This window comes from Rhamphochromis longiceps, linkage group LG19 (genome assembly GCF_057381845.1).
Source record: "Rhamphochromis longiceps isolate RC_006_pf linkage group LG19, R_longiceps_female_GT1.1, whole genome shotgun sequence".
In the NCBI taxonomy this organism is placed as follows: Eukaryota; Metazoa; Chordata; class Actinopteri; order Cichliformes; family Cichlidae; genus Rhamphochromis; species Rhamphochromis longiceps.
The window spans coordinates 19,414,023-19,436,989 of NC_140575.1; the positions used below are offsets into that span (position 1 = coordinate 19,414,023).

Here is a 22,967-nt window from a genome sequence, read left to right on the forward strand (position 1 = left end):
TACATCTGGCTAAAGATTAGCTTAACTGAGGTTGAATGCCATTTGATTTACCTCCCAACACGCCGTCACGGATAGATGCTTCCTTCTGTGCAGTGATGTGGTTGACAGTTGTAATTAGGGATGTCGCCAGAGCCTCTACTTATGGTAACTTTCCATACCAAAATTTTGAAAGTGCTGTGGGACTTCTTTCAATGCTATAGGTAGCGAGTAGGGTTGTCAGAGAAATTGATACTTGGACACTAATTGATAGTAAAGATTAAAATTGGAGTTGCAGCAGGTTTGACAGCATTGTTGCAGAATGGCAGCACAAACATGAACATGAGCACCAAAAACTCTGTGAAGTACCTTAAAGTTGACCTCACGCTTTTTATGGAGAATTTCGAGACCTCACTAAAGCTCTCGTTTCAACAAGTGTTGTCAGTCCTTTGTGTCTGTGATGTTACAAGATGGTGCTACATTAATAGGATAACACAATTATTTGTGTCTAAGAAGTGTTATGTTTCTCTTAAAGTCCCAGTTTGAAGCAGAGAAAAGTTTGTCACCATATTGTCATCAGCAATGACAATATGGTGCCAGAAGCACAGAAAATAAACAGAACTGCTGCTGCAAGAGCCACTGTAGTTCCAATCATTGCTAACCAAAATCTGCCTTAATTTCCTCAGTTTCTGCCCACGGTATTGAAAGCAGTGTCTATTCCTGGGTGTCGTATGGAGTTTGAAGTTTGAGCATCATGACAAATCCTCGTGTAATTTGGTAGAAATAAGAGTTTTGGAAAGAACTGAGCTGATTTCTATGGAAGCTGAAAGAAAATCTTTTTTTTTTTTTTTTTTGTCATTCGTAAGTCAAAATTTCAGGTTATTATCTCAGATGGTTGAGTTAGTAAGTCAAAATGTGGCTTCGATAGGGGGAAAAACATTTCAGTGGCTAAAAAGCTTTCGTAGATTTCTGGAATGTGACCTTGCTGGTAAGTTTTTGGTGCTTTGGACACTACAGAGGGAGTGCCACTGAGTTCCATTATATATGAAAAATGAGCCGATATCTCAAATACTGGGTAACTCCCACCAAAAAACAATCGAGATGCCTTAATGGAAAAACATGTTCCTTTAATTTTGGAGGCACGGTGGTGGAATGGTTGGCACCGTCACCTCACATGAACAAAGTCCTGAGTTCGAACCTAACCAGCTGGCTGAGGCCTTCCTGTGTGTTGCTCTAACCAGGTACTCTGGTTATCCCCCCCACCGTTCAACGGCATGCATGGGGTTTGGTTAGTTGGTCATTCTAAACTGGCTGTAGGTGTGAATGTGAGCGTGCATGGTGGTTTGTGTCTCTTGATAAACTGGCGATGTCACCATGGTATATCTCGCCTTTTGCGCTGTGAAAGCTGAGATGGGTTTCAGCTCAACCATGACCCTGAACCGGATAAGCAGAAGAAAATGGATGGATGTTCCTTTGAATTCATTTTGTGAGGATATACTTTTAACTGACTAAATGTTCTGGTGAAAATCTTTGAATCTACAAGGTAAGTGTATCTGCTGCATAAACTGTCTGCATCTAAAACATATTTTTATTAAATAACATCACTGTTGCATCCTTTAGAAATCTAAATCTGATGGGAAATTGATGCAGCATCTGTGTTATTATGACCTGAGCGAGATTACATGAACTTCAGGAGTGCAACAGATCATCTCTAAAAAGTTGCTGACATCCAGGGAGGAAGCCACGCACTGAACACAGATGCTTTTGTGGTCATAAACTTGTGTTGCGTGGGGAGAGTGTGTGTGTGGACTCTGTTTTTTAAGAGCCTCTGAGCAGCCGAGCTGTTTGTTTGCGGGTCTCCAGGCTTTTATGGTTGTCATAGCAACCGCCCAGTGTCGGGCACTCTGCAACATTTTCACAGACGAGCCGGTCTTTGTTAAATGAACACGCCGGAGGAAAGAGCTATCGCCACGCTTTGACTTTCTATTGTGACACGCACACACACATGAATATGCAGCAGGGCAGCTCTGGGCCACGAGAGAGTAAATATCAGTCGACCGGTCACAATGGCTGCTATTCTTTGTCAGTTGGCGCTTTTTGGCTCGTCCACAGCTTGGTCAGCACGCGCGGGAACAGTGAGGAGCGTGTACATGCATGTGTGCAAAGTGCCTCTGCCTGCACAGCATACAGTATCTCTCTGCACCAGCTGCACACTGGCTATATGTGTTCCTGTGTCGCATGCTGGTTTTTTTTTGCACTCTCTTTCTGAGGCACACTTGCCTCCTTGCATGTGTGCATGCTGAAGCAGCAGCCAAGGCAATAGTTAAATGTAATGGGATGACTTTGCTGAGTTGGCAGTTTGTAGTAACAGCCTGTTTGAGTGCCTGGTTGGATGGATGCTGCACCTGAGAGACTAGACTTTCACACGCCATCGCACGGCTGGACTGAAATGAGCTGTGTTAATCTACAGTACATGTTTTTGCAGATACTTCAGTGTCATGCATTATATTTGACATTTTTTAGATCTTTAGTCTGTAGTTTTATGCACACATCGTGCACATATTTCGTGGTATCTCGTGCACATATTTGAGTACCGCCTAACTGGACTGCAAAGCTTAGCAGATTGAGTACAGAAACGCTGGCAACAATTCTGAGATCATTTTCAAGTAAAACTTCATTATGATGCTTTTTGTCAGGGGAATATTTTCCAGTTTTTAGTTGGAGATTTTAGGACACCGTCCGTAGACAATAACCGCTCTTTTCAGCTGTTAATCAACATTTTATAGGCATAACAACTGGGCAGTTAATTGAAGGTGAGGGAGTTTCAGTTTTATTTGAATATTTGTCCAGAAGTTTTGTGATATTCGCTTAATTTTCAGTCTGGCTTTGTTGTGTTTGTCATCCAGAAACTGTAGAGAGCTGTAATACAGGAAGTAACTGAGAGAACAAGAAAGTGAGAGTGAGTGGTTTAGTCATGCAGCTCTTAGGGGGACATACTAGGGAAACAACAGTGCTGGGATTATACCAGAGATTATACTATCACGATATTACAAGCACTATATGATATTATTGTGATTTTTAGCATTTTGTGGGATGCTGAGTGTTGCACTAACATGTTGAGATGTAAATTAAGATTGAGATTATGTCCTCAAAGTTAATCTTTGTTGATATACGATAAGATAAAGTTATCTCACTTCAGTTATTTTTCTTTTTTTACTGTCAAATGAGATTATTAAGCACATCAACCGTAAAATCTGCCGTAAAATGGAAGTCTGCTATCAGTCTGTGATTAATTGGGGCCAAGTTGGCAATTACATGCAATCGATTTCTAATGATACAGCAATTAACTCATAAACCATCAAGAATCACGTATCTGTTGCGGTCTACATAGACACAAATTCAGAGTTAACTGTTAAAATTGTTCTCTGCAACCTTCCTGTTCTATAGAAAAATAAACAGAATACAACTAGCTGGCAGTCATTCAGACTGATTGCAACATGCTGCCATGTCTGCATCTATAAATTAGACAGCAAGACCTTTTGCAGACCTTCAGCAATCTCTCTAAGAGTGGTTAAAATCACCAGAAAGCCACTATCTTTATTTATTTATTTGTTCATAGATGTAAGGAGGTTGCTCTATTATTATTATTATTTTTTTGTGTGTGTGTGTGACTGAGCCATTAGCTTGCTGTGAACAAGGAGGTAGCTTTGTCATGTCCAGCATTAGATGTTTTTTGCTCGGCTAATGTTATTTTAGGATGGTAGTGCAAGAGCTGAGCCCTCTTCTTCACAGCATTCCCAGATTATTATTATTTTTTATTCAATAAAATATTGGTGTCCTGTATCAATACAATATTGCCATGCAAATTATTGCGATAGCATGCTGTATTGATATTTCCTCCCACTCCGCTAGATTATACTGGTAAGTTTTGGTTCAGCCAACTGGACCAGCGCTCACATGTGCCCTGCAGCCTCAGCCTTGGCCTGGTTCACAGTTTTCACTGCCAGAGAAGTGAGTGCTTAAATATCAGTGTGGGTAGTCAGGCTGCATCCTCTAGTGCGCTTTGAAGGAAGGAGACAGAGGGGGATGAATGATGACCTTTGACCCTCTCAGAACACTCCCTTTGCTCGTTGGCACTCCTGCCCTTCCTCTGTTAGGGAGAGAGAGCACTGTGACTACTAACAGAGAGAGAGAGAGAGAGGGGAGAGAGAGAGAGTAAAGCAGATGCCTTCCCTTCATCTCTCCTCCAGGTTCAGGAGTCAGAAAGGTCATATTGTTCATGTGCATGACTCACTCTGAGCAGGATGGATGGAGCAGCGGCTTTTATTACACACCCGTGCAGGGATGTTAGGAGCCTCTGTTTGGGTGTGTTTGTTTACCTGTCTGACTGACCGGTAGCATCAATGTTCCTAAGTACACGTGTGACATAAATAGATAGTAACAGCTTCATGTTACTGTTGGGAGTTCTGGTCACCGTATTCATTGCTTTTGGTGGATTTTAGTACAACAAACTGCATTAGGGCAGAAGAGATAACAGCTCAGTGATCAGATGTTGACAGACAGTAAGACTAGACTCTGGGCCAGACTTTAAAAAACAAAAACATGTTCCCAGATCCAGGAGTTGAGCCCAGAAAGTGACAACACTGAACTCATTTCTGCTATGAAAGATGTTCTAGTAGCTCTGTTTGGCTTACACAGTGAGTTCAGTCAATCAGCTACTTCCTGACAAATGACTGAAACCCCTGCTTCATTCTTTAAAATGCATGCTTTGGTGAGACTTTAATTTTAGTGCGTGGTTTCCTCAGTTTACTCTGTGTTCCCTAAAAGGTCAGCAATGTCAAGACTGATTGCAAATCCATTGAATCATTCTAAAAGACTGCTAGAATTTTATAAATAGCTTTTTTAGTTGGTAAAATGATTAATGAAATGATGAAGCATTTTATATCCCAAAGGTCAGCTTGACTGTGACATCACACTGTTTTTGGTCATTGCGCAATGCTATAACTCAGGAACTGAAGGGTGGAGGGGTTGCAGCTATGTTTTATATGTGGTGCTCACCTATTGAATTCCTTTTTAAATTATTACTCTGAATTTTGAAAATATACATCCATGTAGGGCTGTTCGATATAACGATATATATCGGATGACGATATAAAAACGTCTATCATTTCATTTTACGCTATCGTTTGTTTCGTGGTGTCGCAAAATAAACGTTTACGGCAATATTTTTTCACCGTTTTGATGGTCACTGTAGTGGCTATATTCATTTCTTAAAGTTCTCTCTTTCTCTTATATTTAATATAACCACACTACGTACGGACAAGCGCCTGTTTTTATGGGTTGTCGTTAGCAACAACGACGGTAAAACCATCGCGTATAAACTGAATCACGTGAAAGAGTATGCAGAGTATTTACGGATGAGAAGCAAAAAAGAGCCGTCAGGTGCTAAAAAATAAACCTTTGACTCAAACGTTAGAACAGGCTTTTCCCTGCAGCACGCTGTGTAATAAATACAAAGAAAACGGCGGCCGTTACAACTTATGTCTAAAAATGTATAGTTTCATGCATCTGTTAAAACACTCGACTTCACCTACACGACGCCCAGCTGGAAACACTTCACACAAGTCGAGCTGCCCGAGATTCACAGAATTTACAGAAAATGTTACATTTTTGTGATTTATATCGTTATCAGGACGATACATGTCTTATATCGGGATATGAGATTTTGGTCATATCGCACAGTCCTACATCCATGTAAACCTCATACAACTGCAACTTGGCTGGTGGTGAATGCCTACAATCTCCAACCATCCAACAGTTTTCATCTGCTTTTCCGAAGTAGGACTGCAATGGCAGTTGTCTAAGCCCCAGCAACATTTTCCAGATCCTTCTGGGGAGTCCTGAGACACTCCTAGGCCAGGCAAGATCTAAAATCTCTCCAGTGAGTTATGGGTCTACCTGGGGTCCCCCCCCCCCCCCCACCAGCTGGGCATGGTTTGAAAGGCTTAGAGATAGTAACTCTTGCTGGCTGTTCTTCATCGTCTCTGTCTGTGAACATATAACATAGTTATTCCTCTCTGTACCATCAGTTTCTTTTTTGTCTCCCCCTCAACTTCTGAGATGGGTTTTAAGCCTTCTTGCATGCCAGATGCATGGAGCCACAGCGCAGCAGTCTGCAGAGCATCCAGACAGCAGTTTGGCTCGTCCTGCAAGGCTCTTTTTCCCGCTATGCCTCCAAACTGAAGACGGCAGTAACACGAATCTTATCCGATCTGCTCTGCCAGACCTTTATTCTCAGTTCTGGGTTTTGGATGGAAGGATGTAACAAATAAATGAAGCCAATATCAGATTATGGCATTGTCAGAAATGCACAGGGAAGCATCAGCTGTGGTTTAACTTTAGCTTGGTTTTCATTCGCGTTTTGTGGCTTTTTGGCCACATAGAGGCTTCTCTTGGATGTGCTTTGGGCTCAGTTTATACCACAAGGCCCTGTGTTTTTGTCTCCTTGGACCTCAGTTTCCTCAACGGCATTGTCAGAGTTCACCAAATTTTAATTAAGCGTGAATTATTTGTACTGATATGCTTTGCATGTCTGAATCTACACATTTCTGTAATTTATTGGAAATAAAATTACAAACACAGCTACGATTAAGCTTTTTTCCTGTTTCCCATGAACGGGAAAATGAGGAACAACTCAGCCTTTTATCATTTACTGCTCACGTATTCTTGAGCAAGGCACTCCTCTCCTGCACAGCTGTTCCTCCGGGGTGCCATTTTAAATCAGAATGTGCTCTCTGTGAGCATGTCTGGTTAAATGCAATGTCCTAATCCATCACACATCAGGAAATCATCTGGGGGTCTGAGGAGGAGGAAAGTGCTGTATGACTGTTAGCAGCTCAGTTTTCCTGGAACAAAAAACTCTCTCCATCAGCACTTTCCTGCCCCACGAGCCAGTATGAAGTGAAGGTAGGAGAAATACTTAGGATAGAGATGACAGTTTTTACCTGCCTAGGATCTACAGAGGCCCATTTCCATGTCAGCTCATCCAGACAGTATTTATTCTCATTACTGCAGGAGCTGCAAGCAGCAGTACAATTTTTCATGTTGTGGATTTGATTATAAAACAGAAAAACTACTTCTTTTTTAACCATCTTTGTTAAACATTTTGGAGGAGATGCTGGAAAGATATTTTCCTAGACTCTATTTTTTTCATTGCAGTTTATCTGCCTGTTTCTGGGGTTTCGTGGGGACACGAGAGGCCCTGAGCTGGAGGCTGAGGCTTGAGAAACCGGTCGCAGTGTTGAAAACCGCCTTCCTGTGTCAAAGGCTCTGCCAGCACAGTCTGCCTTTCCTCTTTCGCCTAAACTCACCCTGCCTGTGTGTTTGGATATGGCAGGGGCTCGCACTCATGAGCTGGCTTGTTTCACTAAAAGGATTGTACTAATATGGAACTGGCAGAGAGGCAGGAAATCTTTTTTCTAAGTGAGGGTGATTAATGAAGTGGGAGAGAGGAGAGAGTGGGCAAAAAGGGGGAGGATGGGAGTAGAGGAAGAGGAGTGAGGGGAGGTGGTGGGTTTTTAAAGAAGAGGGAAATATGTGAGAGTTTTATACAGTGAGAAATGATTGTAGTTACTAATCATAGTCACTGCTTCAAAACCTGATTAATTCTTTAGTGCTTTTTAAAATAAAAACAACAGTGGCTTACTCACAGTCACCTTTTAATTGAGTAATGTCATATGTCAGGATGAGTCTGCTAAAACAAGTTAATCTGTGTCATCTATAATCAAGCTTCAGTCGAGCTGACCTTCATTAGATATTTAAAATTCCCAAATCAAGTCAAATTATATTGGTAGATTTTTTTCTTGTAAGTCTGTTAGGGATTTTTCTCCCATTTTGCAATATATGATCAGTATTATCATTTATTCCTGGTAGTTTGACAGGTTGAGGTTTACATATAAGTGAACCTATTAAATCCAAACAGCTTTGTAAAAAGCACTTTAAAGAATGGCAGTATGGTTGAAACAAAAGAAAAAGCTCTTAAGTTTACAGAATTCTTTTATTTATTTGCTTATTTATTTATATAATACATTTTTCTTTTTGCCCCACTCCCTGCAGTTAAACTTGGTCAGTTTTATTCTTTTATTTATTCATCTGTATGTATTAACATTGCCCCAGATGTTCCCAGAAATGTCCAAACCCACAGAAATATGCATGTTTATTGACTTTAATAGTCCATTTTATTTTGGTTGCAGTGAGCTGTTTCATATCCTCTTTATGCATAACAGCCACCAAGCAAATGCAAACGGTAACAAAACAAAGTTTTACCAGTATATTAGCAGAATAACTTTAGCAAGAGTATCTGTGGGTAAGCAGTTGGCTTTGACAATCACAAATAAAAATTTCATGCAGTACATGTCTGTGAACTTCTATGTAACAGGTCTAGAGACTGGTTAGCAACCATCTGGCAAATGGTCACAAGGGAAAAGACTTGAGCTTAAGGAAGTACAACTCAAACCAGATATTAAGAATGTCTGCCTTCAAAGTAAAAGTTGCACCTTTTTAAATGTGTTGGTTACATTTAATTTAAAGGTGAATTTTCTCTGTTTCTGCTTCGTTAGCATCTGCCAAACCGACATCTGCCATGCAAACTACATGCAACCTGCAAGCCATCACAAGAAAGTTTTCAGTATAGCACTCTTTGCAACCAATTTCATAGTAGTAACTACTAGCAACCACCTTTCCCTAGTGACCAGGAGTTACCACGAGGTTACCGACCGGCCTTTAGGGCTGCATGAATAGTAATTACAGCTACTGCATACAGATTTTTCCCTTGCAACCAGTGGTTGCTAGATGGTTGCTCACTGATCTCTAGCTGTATTTTACTAAAACCTGAGTCAGATTTCTTTCATTGGTGCTGGTGGTTAACAAAATACCCAGTGACATAAATTATTATAGAGTGTTTATAACCACTGAGTACAGGTTATCCAGGTTGAGTATCCTGTGGTATTCAAGGGTCCTGAACTGTGGATTCGGTGGTTGCCATGGGACAAACATTGCATGCAATGATGCTCACTGGCAGACTTCCCCGAAGTTGATGTGGAGCAGATTTCTCCCACTCTTGACCCCTGTTGTTTTTACAGTCTGCCTCAGTTCTGGGAGGCTGAGACCAGACAGAGAAAGAGAGAGAGCAGAGAATGGGGGAGGCCTCCAATTTTTACGACCCTCCAGTTCCTCCCACAGACACATTCAGCCCTTCAGTCATGCTTTCACTTTGCTCTGTTACACGTTATGATGCTGAAGCTGAAACAGACTGCGTTAAACGGCAGTAATGAGAACGATTTTGCACTGGCAGGACTCTGGAGCAGACATGTCAACAGCTTACAGAGATTCACAGCACATACTGTACTGACACAAACTGTACAAGGACCAAACAGTTGCACATGGAGTGCAGAGGAATAGTACGAGACACGCCACACCGTGGATTCATATAATGAGCAGTTTTTAATTGCTTTAGGTGCTTCACAGCTGCATGAGTTTTTGGTCAGTTTGCTGTATTGATGTGGGCAACTCTGTCCTTTTGTTGCAGATCCAAAAACAATGACACAGTTTTTTTTTGTTTTCTTTTTAAATCAGTCCCTGCTTTTCAACAATCACACAGAGAGAAGTTGACGGTAGTAGAGACACAGAGTCTCAGTGAGCTACAGAGTTGAGATGATGGGTAAACATGGGCTTTCTTTAATATTGTTTTTTTTAAATAAATGTAAGTCTTGAAGTTTTAAGTATATTATATTGATGTCACATCATATTGTGCCTGATGATACTGTGTAAGGTTTTTTTTTTGATGATGCTACTCAACCTGCGTCCTCCTCAGGCTATAAATATATATGTGCTAAGCACAGGGAAAGCCCTTCAGCCTCACTCTTAGGTAACTCTCAGAGGTTTTTCTCTCTTAGCTCTTTAGGGAGTCCACCACGGCTATTAATTAAGTTGGGTTGGCAATCTTCTGCAAAGACGAGCTTGAGTCATATGGAAACTCATTGCACAGTTGTCACTTTCAATCCCAAGGAGGAGCAATGGGGAAAACGTGACCTTTCCACTCTGTAGCAGTCGGTGCTGGACAAGCAACTATAACCAAGAATCCTTCAAAGTGGATCTTAAATCTGGTCTTCCAGGATAAAGTGTTTTATTCCAGGAAAATAAATTATCATCCTAACAATTTATTGATGGAAAATTTGAAACAGATCAGATAGTATATCTTCATTTTTAACATTACAATAGAAAGACTTTTAGGTTGAGGACTGAACTGTGCTGGGTAATGTCGCTGGCAAGTCCCACAGATGCGGTGACCTCAAGTGGATCTTGGGTCAACAAAATGTGCACATTTCTTTTATTAACTTTCTTTTTTGTAAGATTAGACTGACTAGAGCTTTTCAGGTCAAAGCCATGCTTGGCTGTCTGCTCGTGCAGTAATCTGTCTCTCTGTGATCAGTGGAGCAGCAACTCTGAGCCCTGCCCTGCCAAGAGCCTCAGAACACCTGAAGGTGTCTGGGAGTGTAGTCCACAGCGCAGCCAGAGGGGGGTCATGTGAGGGTGCAGGTGGCTGCCAGCCTGGACTGTGTGCTGTTGCCAAACTCCACAGTGACCCAGAGACTTAGAGAAACTGCAGGAGGGCCGGCTAATTCCTGTCAGGAGGAGGCCTGTCGTCCAACCCGAAGCAGCCAAACTTGCCCTCCTTCCAAGACATTTAACAAGCTAACATTCCTTCTGGGAACTTTTAGTCGTTTTCACAACTGTGCTCTTTGCAGCTTCACTCTGAGTGTTTTCAACACTCTGGTCTTCATAAACCTGCACTAATCACGAGTTTTAGGTAAAAACTCATTTTATTCTGCTCAGAGCATACAAAACACTCCACTTTGTACTTCACACCATTTCCTGTCTTTTTTGCTCTCCTTTAACATGAAGCTGTTTGCAGGTGGTTAGCAAAATTTCCTGATATAATTTAGATCGTCTTTCTGTTATTTTGAAGGTGTTTCACAAAGAGGAGGGAACAAAAGAGCTGGCACTTGTCAAGAATGACATCTTAGACAAAAAAGAGACAGAACATTGTAAGAATCTGAACCTGCAGAGCCAGCAAACACTCTTATCTTAATACTTTGATTAAATTGCACAGTATTCACACAAGCTGCTGACAGCACAGCTCTGCCTCGACTGTTTAAAACATTTGGAAAGCCCCTAAAGGGACTATTGATTAGAATTATTTCAAATATCTTAGTGCCTGTTGGAGCTTGACTTAAATCATGAGTAGTATTGCTGGAAAGTAGTATCTTCTGGGTTCAGGGCGTGTGCCTGCTGTTTGCACATAAATCTTCAGTGCTGGTCTTTTTCCGTCAGTCCTGCCCTTAGGGATGAAACACCATATAATCTGTCTGTTTCCCTTCACATCTTCTACAGTATCTACAGAGTTTCCTCCAGTTTTTTTTCTTACTCCACCACACGCCATCAACCTCGCACACATCTTAAACCCAGCTCTTCCACACTGTAGTTTATTGATAGCCGTGTAAACCTCACGCGACTCCATTTTTAAGCGTGATCTCATCGCGGAAGTTCCACAAGTGCTTCGAACCAGATCGCCAATGACTTTTAAGTGGCTTTTGTTCCCCAGCAGTGGAAAGCAAGCCAGTGAAAGACAGTGTTGGCTTTCATAAACGCCTGGCTCTGCTCCTGCAGGTCCTCCTTCAGCTCTCTGGAGGAAACACAGTGTCTGATCTGCGCACAGTGGATGCAATTAACCCGGGAACTCATAAAAAGGCGTTTTGCAACAGGGTGCATAACGGGCCCAGTCCTCATGCCAGCTCCTGTTGGGCGGTTGAGGTCCTGCTCCAGATGGTTTCCATTAGCATGTTTGCATGCCAGCAATGCCAGACAATCCAAGGCTTGCTACACCTACTGTATGTATACAATGGTCCAGTGTGTGTGTTGAGTGAAGAAAATCCAGAAGTCAAGTTTGTCGGCACCACAGGAAAAGGTGAAAGTGTGGGAGCAGGGATTGCATCTGTCCATCAACAGATTTCCATTGATATGTAACTTTTAAAGGTCCCGATGTTGTGGTTTATTAGTCCTTGTAGGAGAACTTCCTTATCCCTCATAAACTGTAAACGGAGCTGGCAGTGTTTCAGTATTTTGTTCACAGATATCCTAACCAGACATGATTTCCTGGCAGCTTTTCCCTGTGGATAGCAATGTTGGGCTAGACTGAAAAATGTCAGCATCTACTTCAAATTCTCAGAAAATGCACAAATTTTGTACAAACATTCGTAGTTCCCAAAAGATGAACTATGTTGATTCTCTTATTTTTTTACCAAATTTGTGCCCTAAAGCTAACAGCATTCCTGTGAGCTGTTCTTTGTTTTACAGCTGATAATTCTGGTGCGCTACTGTACCCACATTGGTGTTATTTAATATGTCAGAGAAAGATTTAGTCCCATTATTTATGCCAAGTGCAATGAGCCAAAAATGCAGGATTTATGGCATTCACCATCCACTGTGCCCGTTACTCTTACAGCAAAAAGGTTACAGTTCAAGACACAACAACAGTGTGTACTTTGAAAGGGCAGATGAGGTCTGAAAGGAGGAGGAAGTGGTGTGTGATCTGGAAGGCTGAGAAAATGCAAAAAAACCCACTTAATTAAATAAATCTGCTAATCCAAATAATCTCCTGCTGATGATATTGTCACCGTTGCTTGCTTGATTTTTTTGAACTAGTGCCAATATCATCAGATTGTAAAACTGAATAAGCCTGCAATACAATACAATGCAAACAAAGAAACTCTAGTTGCTTGATAAGTAAACTTGCCCCTTTAAGAACCTGGTTGGCTCATGTTTGGTGTATATTTTGCAGCACATTAAATACACACATGTGACGGTGTTTTTATCTGATTTCTTTCCCCATCATATAGACGTTTACAGCTTGGTGTAACTCTCACCTGAGGAAAGCAGGCACGCAGATTGAGAACATCGAAGAGGACTTCCGGGATGGACTGAAACTCATGCTGCTGCTGGAGGTCATCTCAGGTGAGGGAAAAAAGCTCCTTGCTTAACAAGATTACCTGAATGAAAACAGCACTTGTTGATTTTTAGCTACCAGAATTCCCCTTACAGGACTAGTCCAACAGTATGCTTGTATAAAATGTATTTCTGACAGCTAAATCATAGTGTAGATAACACTCTCGTGTTTGTTTGAACTAAAGAAACACAATTTTAACAGCTTTATCTTCTATAATGTGTCTGGTTATGAGAGGAATTTAAATTAAGGCCTTCATATTTGATTATGCAGATGGAAACCAGAGCTGTAGGTCAATTTGAAGGTGGAGTTCAGAATGAAGTATTAAAATAACATTACATTGTTTTTGTAAGATGTCATGTATTTTTGCTAATCAAAAAACATTTTTCTGTAATTGAAAATGTGTTTCTTGTCCAGGCGAACGCTTGGCCAAACCAGAGAGAGGCAAAATGAGAGTCCACAAGATTTCCAATGTTAACAAAGCCCTCGACTTTATCGCCAGCAAAGGAGTGAAGCTGGTTTCTATTGGAGCTGAAGGTGAGTGATGTCACATCAAAGCAAAGGTCAGACAGTTTCCACAAAACCCAGAATGACCTTCTCTGTAGTTAGTTTGCATTTGTCACCTGTTGATTTTAATTAGGTCATCAGCCAAATCAATAGCTACTGTTCTGTTGTAAATAGTTATGTATAATGTGGCCTCCGGCCCTCCCTCTCGCTTTCTCACCCGTTACCATGGCAGTGGCACAGGCTGCTGTGCGGTTTAATGAGATCCTTATTGCCGAGTGCTCGGGCAGAGCTTGTGCTTTGCAGTACATTTTCTGAGAGTAGATCTTAGGATCAGCAATCCCCTCTGGGGCTGAGGCTGCTCATTGTTCAGCACAAATAACTTGGGGATGTCCACCCTCTTCCCATCTGAGAGTAAACAAGTCTTTAGCAGAGTAAACACTCGACTTTCACTTTCTGTCTCTCTCACTCTCTCTGACTGTCTGCCCAGTCTTGGCCACATGCATAGTTTGCATACATGTGTTGCAACAAACAGGAAGTCTGTCAATGGCTGTAGATAATCTGAAAAAAATCATATACTGTCAGATATTTTTTGGCTTACTGTTTAGTTTAGAGTGAAAGTAAACAGATATTTTGCAGAGCTCCTCAAAACGCTGAAAGATGGCTTTAAAAACTACCCAGAATTACTAAAGATGGTGTGCTGATTTTGCTGTTAACAGTTTAACATTTATGTTCCTGAACACATACTGCAATCCCTATGAAATCTGCTTACAAATGAAGTTTTCGGTTCTTGAGTTGGAAACAGGTATTTCTATATATTGTCCAAGGGTGGGGGGAAATACAGACCTCAAGGGTTGGTTTTAGATCTCACCCTGGGTCAATACACCTGAATCAAATGATTAGATCATTACCAGGCCTCTGGAGAACTTCAAGACATGTTGAGGAGGTAATTTAGCTATTTAAATCAGCTGTGATGGATCAAGGACACATCCAAAACCTGCAGGACACCGGCCATTAAGGCCTGGAGTCCCCTACCCCTGATATAGTCAGTGGCTATAAATGTGTATCCCCCAGCCTTTTGGCAAGTGGTTGCTGGGTAAGATCAGCTTCACCCAAAAATCTCCTTTTTTCCTGGAAACGTGAAAAAATGGGACAGAGAAAAGGAAATTGGAAAATTCAACTTCATAGTAAAAGGTTTGCCTTACTGTTGCAATCAACAGGTTTCAAAAGGGGAAACTTTTACTTTGAAGGTGTATGTTCTCTGTTTCTGCGGTAAACTACTGGTGACGACCTGCTAGCAACAAAGAAATCCCAAGGAGGAGTGCAGCACCATATATCTCTTTGGGTCCTGTAGCAACCTCCAGCAGCCACTCACCTATCAGTGGGATTTTTTTCTGGTTGCCATATGGTTGCTGACTGGTCTTTAGGGCTGTGTGACTGAGGCCTAATGCAGTCAACTCAGCCACACAGCTCTGCCTATGATAACAGAAGTCCCACAAACCTGCATGTGCAAAGTGAGGTTAATCTTAAAGTGAGACAAGTGAAAATTTCTTCATTAAGGAACAATTGAAGGTAAATACAGGAATAAGGAATAATTTTAACTGTAAAAAGCACTCTAGCAGAGTCTGTTCTACTGAAAATAAACAAAACTAAAGCCTTAGAATTTAAGGTTGATAGATTCTCCTTCAATTTATAACTGTATTGACTAAAGATGTATTATATGTTTTAATGTTTTTGTGAAGTGTCCCTTTAATGAATATGATCCCTTGGACGGTGGCTAAGACGGGCATTACTGTCCCTCCCCAATGCCTCCCTTCCTTAATAAGGTTAACCTCTGACCAGTCTTAACGCCTGCTGTTCAGAATCTCTAGTCTTTCCATCATAAGCCGGTCTCTGTCAGCGTCGTGCACAAATCTTGCAAAGAACTCCTTAGCTTGAGAAGGTTTTAATGACAAAAGCTGAGCTGCAACGCAAAATCTGACAAAGTCACAATTGTGCTTCATCTGCGTAAACATGGATTGAATGAAAAATTGATTTAACATATTTTTAATTCACAAGCTGTATAAATGTCAACTTTTTAAGTGGCTTATAGTATTATTTTATTTTAAAATATAGCAACTGAATAAGATTTTAGGTGATTTTTGCAATTAGGGGGAATAATTAGTTACTCTGGTCCACCCCACATGAGCTCAAACTTGTGGGGTAGATGAGTTTGACAGACCTGATCTGCAATGTCTAAACTATAAAAAAAAAACTGGTTGTGTCATTTTTCCTTAGCTTGAGAGATATCAGTTATGTGTTCAATGAGACCAGCAGTAGGAAAGTCAAAAATATTTGATTACAAACAAAGAACACCAGCGAATAATCACAACTGAGACAGGGCAGGTGCATTTTAAATTTAAATTAATTGAAATAACTTGAAATTAACTAGAGATTTTTTTTCTGCCCAGAGTAATAGTATAAAAACTCCTAAGCCAGACCAACATTCCAGACAGATTATCCGCCTGGAATCCCCTCCTGGTCCTGCCGCTCTGCTAGCTGTGTTGGTGGGAAGTGACTAGTCGAAGGCTCAGGTCTTTGCGACTCCTCAGGGGGTTTGTTGTGGGTGAGGGATAAAAGACGGGGGGATGCAGTTTCAAATGGAATTAGAAGGATTTTTGTTCTTCCCCTGGTGGATCAGTCATGTTCATTAGAGCTAATCTCAACATGTATCTGCATGTGTCAGCCTGAAGCACCGAGCTTGACTTTTTTCTGCCTCCTAATTCAATCGCGGGCGTCTTTCGCACCGCGTTACACGCAGAGACATCTGACTGGCGTCTCGCAGTCTGAGTTTGTCACAGTCGAGCGGCCGTGCTCCAAGCCTTATTGGATTAGAGGCAGAAACAAATAATTATTGAAGGCGGGCAAACAGGGTGACCTGTTGGAGGGGATTTTCATTATCGACAACACAGAGAGGGCTGGACACAGGCAGTTCGTTCACAGCCTTCAGCTGCCGGCACACAGCTGATTGACAGCTTAACAGGTCTTGGCTCAAATCACTGAATCATCACATGTTTCATTCATAAAGGCTTTGCTGCACACATAAGGGAAATCATTAAAGTGGAGTTGAGTGTTTAGTTGACCTCTTGGTTATCTTGTTGTCTAATCTAAGCATCGAGATTAAAAGATTTTGAACACTGATATCTCAGCAAGTAGCTGTTTTACTAAATAGGGATCAAAATATAGTGGAGTTCTTAGCAGCAAATGAGATCAGCCTCCCTGCGCGTGAGCTGTAACCTGAGCGTCTCCACTCTCTGTTTTGGTAGCTGGTTTGTGTGCAAGTGCATGTTAGGTTATGTGAGTCTGTTAAACTGCTGGCCTCACAAGCATTCACTCAGTAGTTTAAGTATAAGAAACTACTCAAAGTTGGGATGTTGGTGCCTTAGGATGACATCCAATTGTTGTGCTGTATTTTTAGCATCTTTAAAATATGATAATTTTAATGGAAATGTTTTCCAAACACCCAAAATACATATAAGTTTTGTTGCAATAACATTTACAGTAAATGCCTGTATCTATACAACACAGAATAGCAATATAGTCTTTTAAAAGCTATTATAAGTAATCTTAACATCTAATATTACTGTACAAGTCTCACAGAGCAATATGATGGGGTTTTTTTTGTTTGTTTGTTTTTAAACGTGTCTGCGTTCCTGAGAGTTTCTTCTGCTATTTTTTTTCCCCCCTGTTGAAGGAGTTTTATTGAGTGTTTTTAATCCACATCAAGGGACTAAGAATAGGTGCAGTCTGTAAAGCCTGATGTGGCAAAGTTTCAAAGTTTATGGCAATCCATTAAATAGATGAAACCAAAGGGCTTTGCCTTCTCCTTAGAGCCATGGACAAAATTGTCAGCTTTTAAACCTAAAAATTTAGTTTTTCTTTGCTTGAAAACCACCAAACAAGCCAGATGTGAGAAAAATATATTATACTATAAGTGCCTGCTGAATGCATCAGTCCTGAAATGTTACTGGTTTTCCCTCTTACAGAGATCGTAGATGGCAACGCCAAGATGACCCTGGGAATGATCTGGACCATTATCCTCCGCTTTGCCATTCAAGACATTTCTGTGGAAGGTAGCATTGTGTGTGTGTGTGTGTGTGTGTGTGTGTGTGTGTGTGTGTGTGTGTGTGTGTGTGTGTGTGTGTGTGTGTGGTTGTGTTTGTGGGAACATTTCCACACGCATCTTATTCATTTGGTTTATTGAAAAGAAGCCTAGCTCACTGTCTTCATTTGCAATTGAAAACACTTTTCATTGACACAGTGTCTCAGTGTTAAGACCTTTGCACTGAGCTTAAAAAAGCTTCTTTTTTTTTCTTTTCAAGGTGGAAACGTTTGCGATGTGGTCCTGCCCATGGTTAACGTATATAATGCATTTACAGGATAATCCAATTTAAACGCCAGACGTTTGTAAAGTTTGCTTTGTGCGGCATTTCCACACTGTGTTTATTAGTGAACTTTGCTTTACTGGTTTGCTAAAAGAGGATGTTTGACACCATTTGGTATTGACTGGAAATAGGAAAGCATGAAACCTCCAAGCAGTCACACATGCTTTCCATTCTCTTCACCTCCACTTAATCCAGCACTAAACAGGGATTAGTGGAGAGTCGGTCAAAGTAAAAGCCCGAGAGTTCCTCCAACTTCACAATGATCCCTTCTCTCCAACCACAGAGACATCTGCCAAAGAGGGCCTCCTGCTGTGGTGCCAGAGGAAGACTGCGCCATACAAGAATGTTAACATCCAAAACTTTCACATCAGGTACGAGGCTGGAGAGGAGCACAAATTAAGCCACACAGATGGTTGTTTTACTCACATGCTAAGCTGCAGTTGCAGTTAATCACATGAGATTGTGGAACCATAAACATAACTATCGGAGGCTCAAAATTTGATGTCAAACAGGGAAAATTAGACTAAAGAATGTGTACGAGCAGGGGTGCCTTCACCTCAGCTAAAAACAGTTTTAGCTTAACCTCAGTGGAAAAATTTACCTTTTGTGCATTTTTGCTTTTGGCTCTTCGTTGTTCTAATGCTCATTTATAAGCAAACCTTAAAATAAGATGAGGGGAAAAAGGAAAACAGCCCAGTTTGTTGCTTAGTGTTGGAAATATTTCTGACAATCAGGAGATACAGTAAGCAGATATTACCTGAGCAAAAGTTCAGAGCTGGATTACAGGAGGATGGTTAAATATCGTCCCGTCCACTCTGGCTTATGTTACCTTTGTCTTTGTTGTTCGTCTTTGTTTTGGAAACTCTGGGAAAAACAAATCTTTGCAAACGCACAAATCTCATCATGGGCGGACGATGAAACGCTTAAGCACCTGAGGCATGTTGTTGCTCGACTGGCAGGTGCACACACACATAAACAGAAGTGTATTTGTGTCACCTTGTGATCTAGATCTCTTCTAACACTATGAACTATGAATAACCTTAATGCAACACAGATTCTTAGGTTGCGTCCCAGCTGTGAGACAACCTGTTAGAGATTTTTTTTTTTTTAAATCTCTGACAGGATGCTTCATCATGTGTTTAAATTCTGTATTTGGGTTTAGTCTTTGTTCGTGTTCGAGGACTTGCACTTTCAGGTATCCTGTTGCAACCATTTGTTGCCACCTATGCCAAAAAAATTAAAGCATAAGCCTCTTTCAGTGAAGTGTTTTTAAATTTTGGAAGTCCCCTTACTGACACATGATACTTTCCTACTGGTAAGCTTTTTATGCATGAATCCTTCTCCAAATATCGGCAAAGGGCACTGCTTCAGTTAAAATGTGGTTTTCAGCTTGGCTGTTTCAGTGAGGTCTTTATGTGGAGTTAATTTTTTAAAACACCCGAATTACACAAACACATAATTTCATAAATAGCTCAGACTCGATGCAGATGAGAGCTGTTGCCTCAGACAGCGTTGATAGGTAACAGATCAGACTTGAAATAGCAGAGTGCACACCCTTAACCAGGAACAGACAGTAGACATCCTCGTAAAGTATACTGTGAAACGCAGGAAGTGGAAGTAATTATCCATAGACATGTTGCATGCAAATAATTAATCAAATTACAGCGACTAGCTGTAAGTTCTGAATGTGAAAATACAAGTGAGGATGCTACCCAGGCATCCCTATTTCAGGCCTGGCTGGGCCTGGATCCATGACACAGAATGCCTCCATGTATGTTGAATTATTGAAAGAAGACCTCTGTGATCCTCAGATGTGGATGAAAGCTGAGATGAGAAGGTGGAGATGAGGTCATTTCAGGAGAATGGGATTGCCAGAGCAGAGTCCCGATCTTTGATGTGGTCTCACTGTGAGAGATGATAGCAGGGCTTTTGAGATGGAAGAGGAGGGAAGAGTACAGAGTTTGCTTTTTCTCTCTGAACGCTCACATACTGCTGCTTCAGGTATAAGAAGCAATGAGCACCCTTGTAAAAACTCCTGTTGTGCATTGCAGGCACTTTTTTATGGCGAATAATACATTAAGCATCCCATCTCACTAATTTGTTGTTTGGAGCCAGAAAGCACTAATAAACCTTCTCCAGCTTCCCCAGATTGATGATATTGTGAGGCTCCATCTCATCGTGCTGCATTTAGACCGACTGGTTTCAGCACCAAGGGCACCAATCAATGAGCCACAGAAGGCCAAGCTAGAAATATATTTCAGAGAAACAGAATCACGATCAAAATCAGATTTAGCTGCTATGCCTTGTATGGATTTTACAACCTGGGATCCAAAAATAATAGGATGCAATGACTTGGAAATAATTTCAAATCTAATATCTAATCTTAAAATCGCAAAATATCCACATGGTCGGCTTTTCTCCACATATTGGAGATACGAAAGGCTGGAAAGTAGTGAAATATAAATAAGAGCAAAACAAAACAATTGACAATAGCTCAGTAATATGATACGGAATTATTTCTCAGATTACATCACAGTGCATGATAGTTTTAAATGATTGAGAATTATTTGTATACAAAGGCCTTCTTTGTGCTTAGGCTTACTTAGGTTGAAGGCAATGACGGTTTCCTTTATAAAGCACATTTTATTACACACAATCCTGATGTGCTGAACACAGAGGATTAAAGTCCTGTTTAGGTTAACGGTGCCTTAAGGCAGTGAAAACGGCAAAATATAATAAAACAAAAGAAAACCAAATAAAACAACACAAAAAAACACCTGTGGAGTGTAAGCATGTGTGATCAAAGTTTGAAATTCCTTTTGAAAATCATAGACACCCCATGTTCTGGGTAAAAGAGGATCTGGCCATCTGGTGTCTTATGAACACATGGTTACATTACCAGCATCTAGATGATATGGGAGTATATTAGTGCATATAACATGTTGATCATCAAATGGCCAAATGTTAGCATTATTGCCAGTCTCATCAAAAGGGAAAGCATAGGCAGAGAATATCTGCATGAAGATTGTTGTGCTGCATCGTTTAAATATGACAAAATGCAGTAAATGCTGAAGATGAATTATAAATAACTTTATATGAGTCACTAAAACCTGGCATTCTATTGTATTTGTGCAGAAGAGAGCCAGTTGGTTTCTGCATACAATAAAAAGCGAACCACGTAACATCTGTTAGTGAGTCGCAGTGAGATCGCTTGCCAAGACAATTGCTCTGGAAAATGAAAGAAAACCAGTACCAAGATATCATGTCTGTTGAGTGTACAAAAGTGTCTGAGCAGGAATATCTTTTTCTTTGAGTGTGTTCCAGGCTCTGGCGCTCAAATTCCAACAGATATCCGAGTTTTAAACAGTTTCTCTTTTGAAAAGCACCAAAAGCCCCACCTTGGGTCCCGAACACACGTTGAACATCTGTCTCGTCTTAGTATGTCTTATTTCTTATTCTGCAACAAAAGCACAAAGAAAAATTTCATGGCAAAGGATAAAAAACATTGAATTTCTTAAGAGCTATTGTTTGAGCACGTTTGGTGCAGAAGATGACAGTAAAATGGCACGTGGTGTTGGAATGATTCGGGGTTGACACAGAGCTGATTAAGGAGGACAGACTGATGGGGATGGTCTTGATTAAAGTTAAATTCCTGCCATTTTTCCTGATCACTCTTTCTCTGCCTCGTTCTCTCAGCTGGAAAGATGGTTTGGGGTTCTGCGCGCTCATTCATCGACACCGTCCAGAGCTCATTGACTATGGAAAATTGCGCAAGGTGAGTGTGCTGCTCAAAGGCAATGGAAACCCCGAACTGGAGCTGTAGACAGGAGTCACTGCGTTTCAGATGCCTCAAATAAACTCTGAAAATAAGACAAGGAAGTAACATGATTGTCTTCTGACCAATTAACGAGAAACTCTAGCTGTACCTTCTTCTGTAGTGGTTGCCAGCCCCTGTAGCTAACTTTAATTACCATGCTTATATCTCCAATGATGATGTTAACTATTTCTATGGTGCAGTTAAAAGCAATGTAAAAGTCTTGATGATCTGCTGGTTGTTCCTGTTGCCAGGACGACCCCATGACCAACCTGAACACAGCCTTCGACGTGGCAGAGAAGTACCTGGACATCCCCAAGATGCTGGACGCAGAAGGTGAGCAGGCAGGGAGTCAAACTGTAAAATCACGTCACGAAGAGCAGATTTCTTGCCTCTCTTTGTTTAAAAGCAAAAATCTGCTCTCTTAGATTTCCTCTTCAGAAATCTGAAAGCTCTTTGAAGACCTCGGTGTCACCTTAACTCGATCTTTGTATTATTGCATCACTTTATTTCAAGTTTCAACCACTCTAACTGCTTTAGTGTTTACAGCTGTGAGAGTTACTGTGCCTTCAGAAAGAGTGGAGGAATGCAAAAAATACCACTTTTTCTGTCTATTTGTTGAATTTTTTTTTGGTAATGACATTCTGCTTTGACTTTAAATGACCAACTTTTCAACAAGTGCGCGTTATCCTGATTCCTGAGAGGGTATATTTTGGCCTTAGCATTCACTTGTGCAGCTGTGCAAACAATGGGAGACTATTTTCTACTAAATGTAAATATTCAGTTCTTTCTCTACAAATAAATTAAGCCTTACTGACGTCATCCTGTATCTTCAAGTATGGTTTGCTCACCAAGTAGTTTTTAGATTTGAAAACTGGAGGTTTTCTGTTAAGAGATGTAGCTAAAGCCCATAAGCGCATCTGGTCCATACCACTGATTTTGTTTTCGTTCTAAATATTATTTATGTGATGAGTTTTGTTTCCTGTTTCTTCATTTAACTGTTCTGTGTTTAACAACCTCAACCTCCTCCCACTCAACCCTAACCTCCATCCCCTCCCTGACGTCCTCTCTTCCCCACAGACATTGTGGGCACTGCCCGTCCGGACGAGAAGGCAATCATGACCTACGTCTCTAGCTTCTACCACGCCTTCTCAGGCGCTCAGAAGGTATCCTGGATGCAGCGTCTCCT

The 22,967-nt window shown here is 41.0% G+C and overlaps 1 protein-coding gene across 3 annotated transcripts in view; it reads left to right on the forward strand.

Moving 5' to 3' along the window:
• Positions 1-22,967, forward strand: part of actn1 (actinin, alpha 1) — a 56,920-nt gene that overhangs the window by 13,457 nt on the left and 20,496 nt on the right. For all 3 annotated transcript variants that reach the window (XM_085392406.1, XM_085392404.1, XM_085392403.1), the window contains exons 2-8: positions 12,933-13,047; positions 13,454-13,573; positions 17,566-17,652; positions 18,248-18,335; positions 21,661-21,739; positions 22,033-22,114; positions 22,859-22,944. In XM_085392406.1, the coding sequence (XP_085248532.1) occupies positions 12,933-13,047; positions 13,454-13,573; positions 17,566-17,652; positions 18,248-18,335; positions 21,661-21,739; positions 22,033-22,114; positions 22,859-22,944 (657 nt within the window). The remainder of the gene's footprint in view (positions 1-12,932; positions 13,048-13,453; positions 13,574-17,565; positions 17,653-18,247; positions 18,336-21,660; positions 21,740-22,032; positions 22,115-22,858; positions 22,945-22,967) is intronic.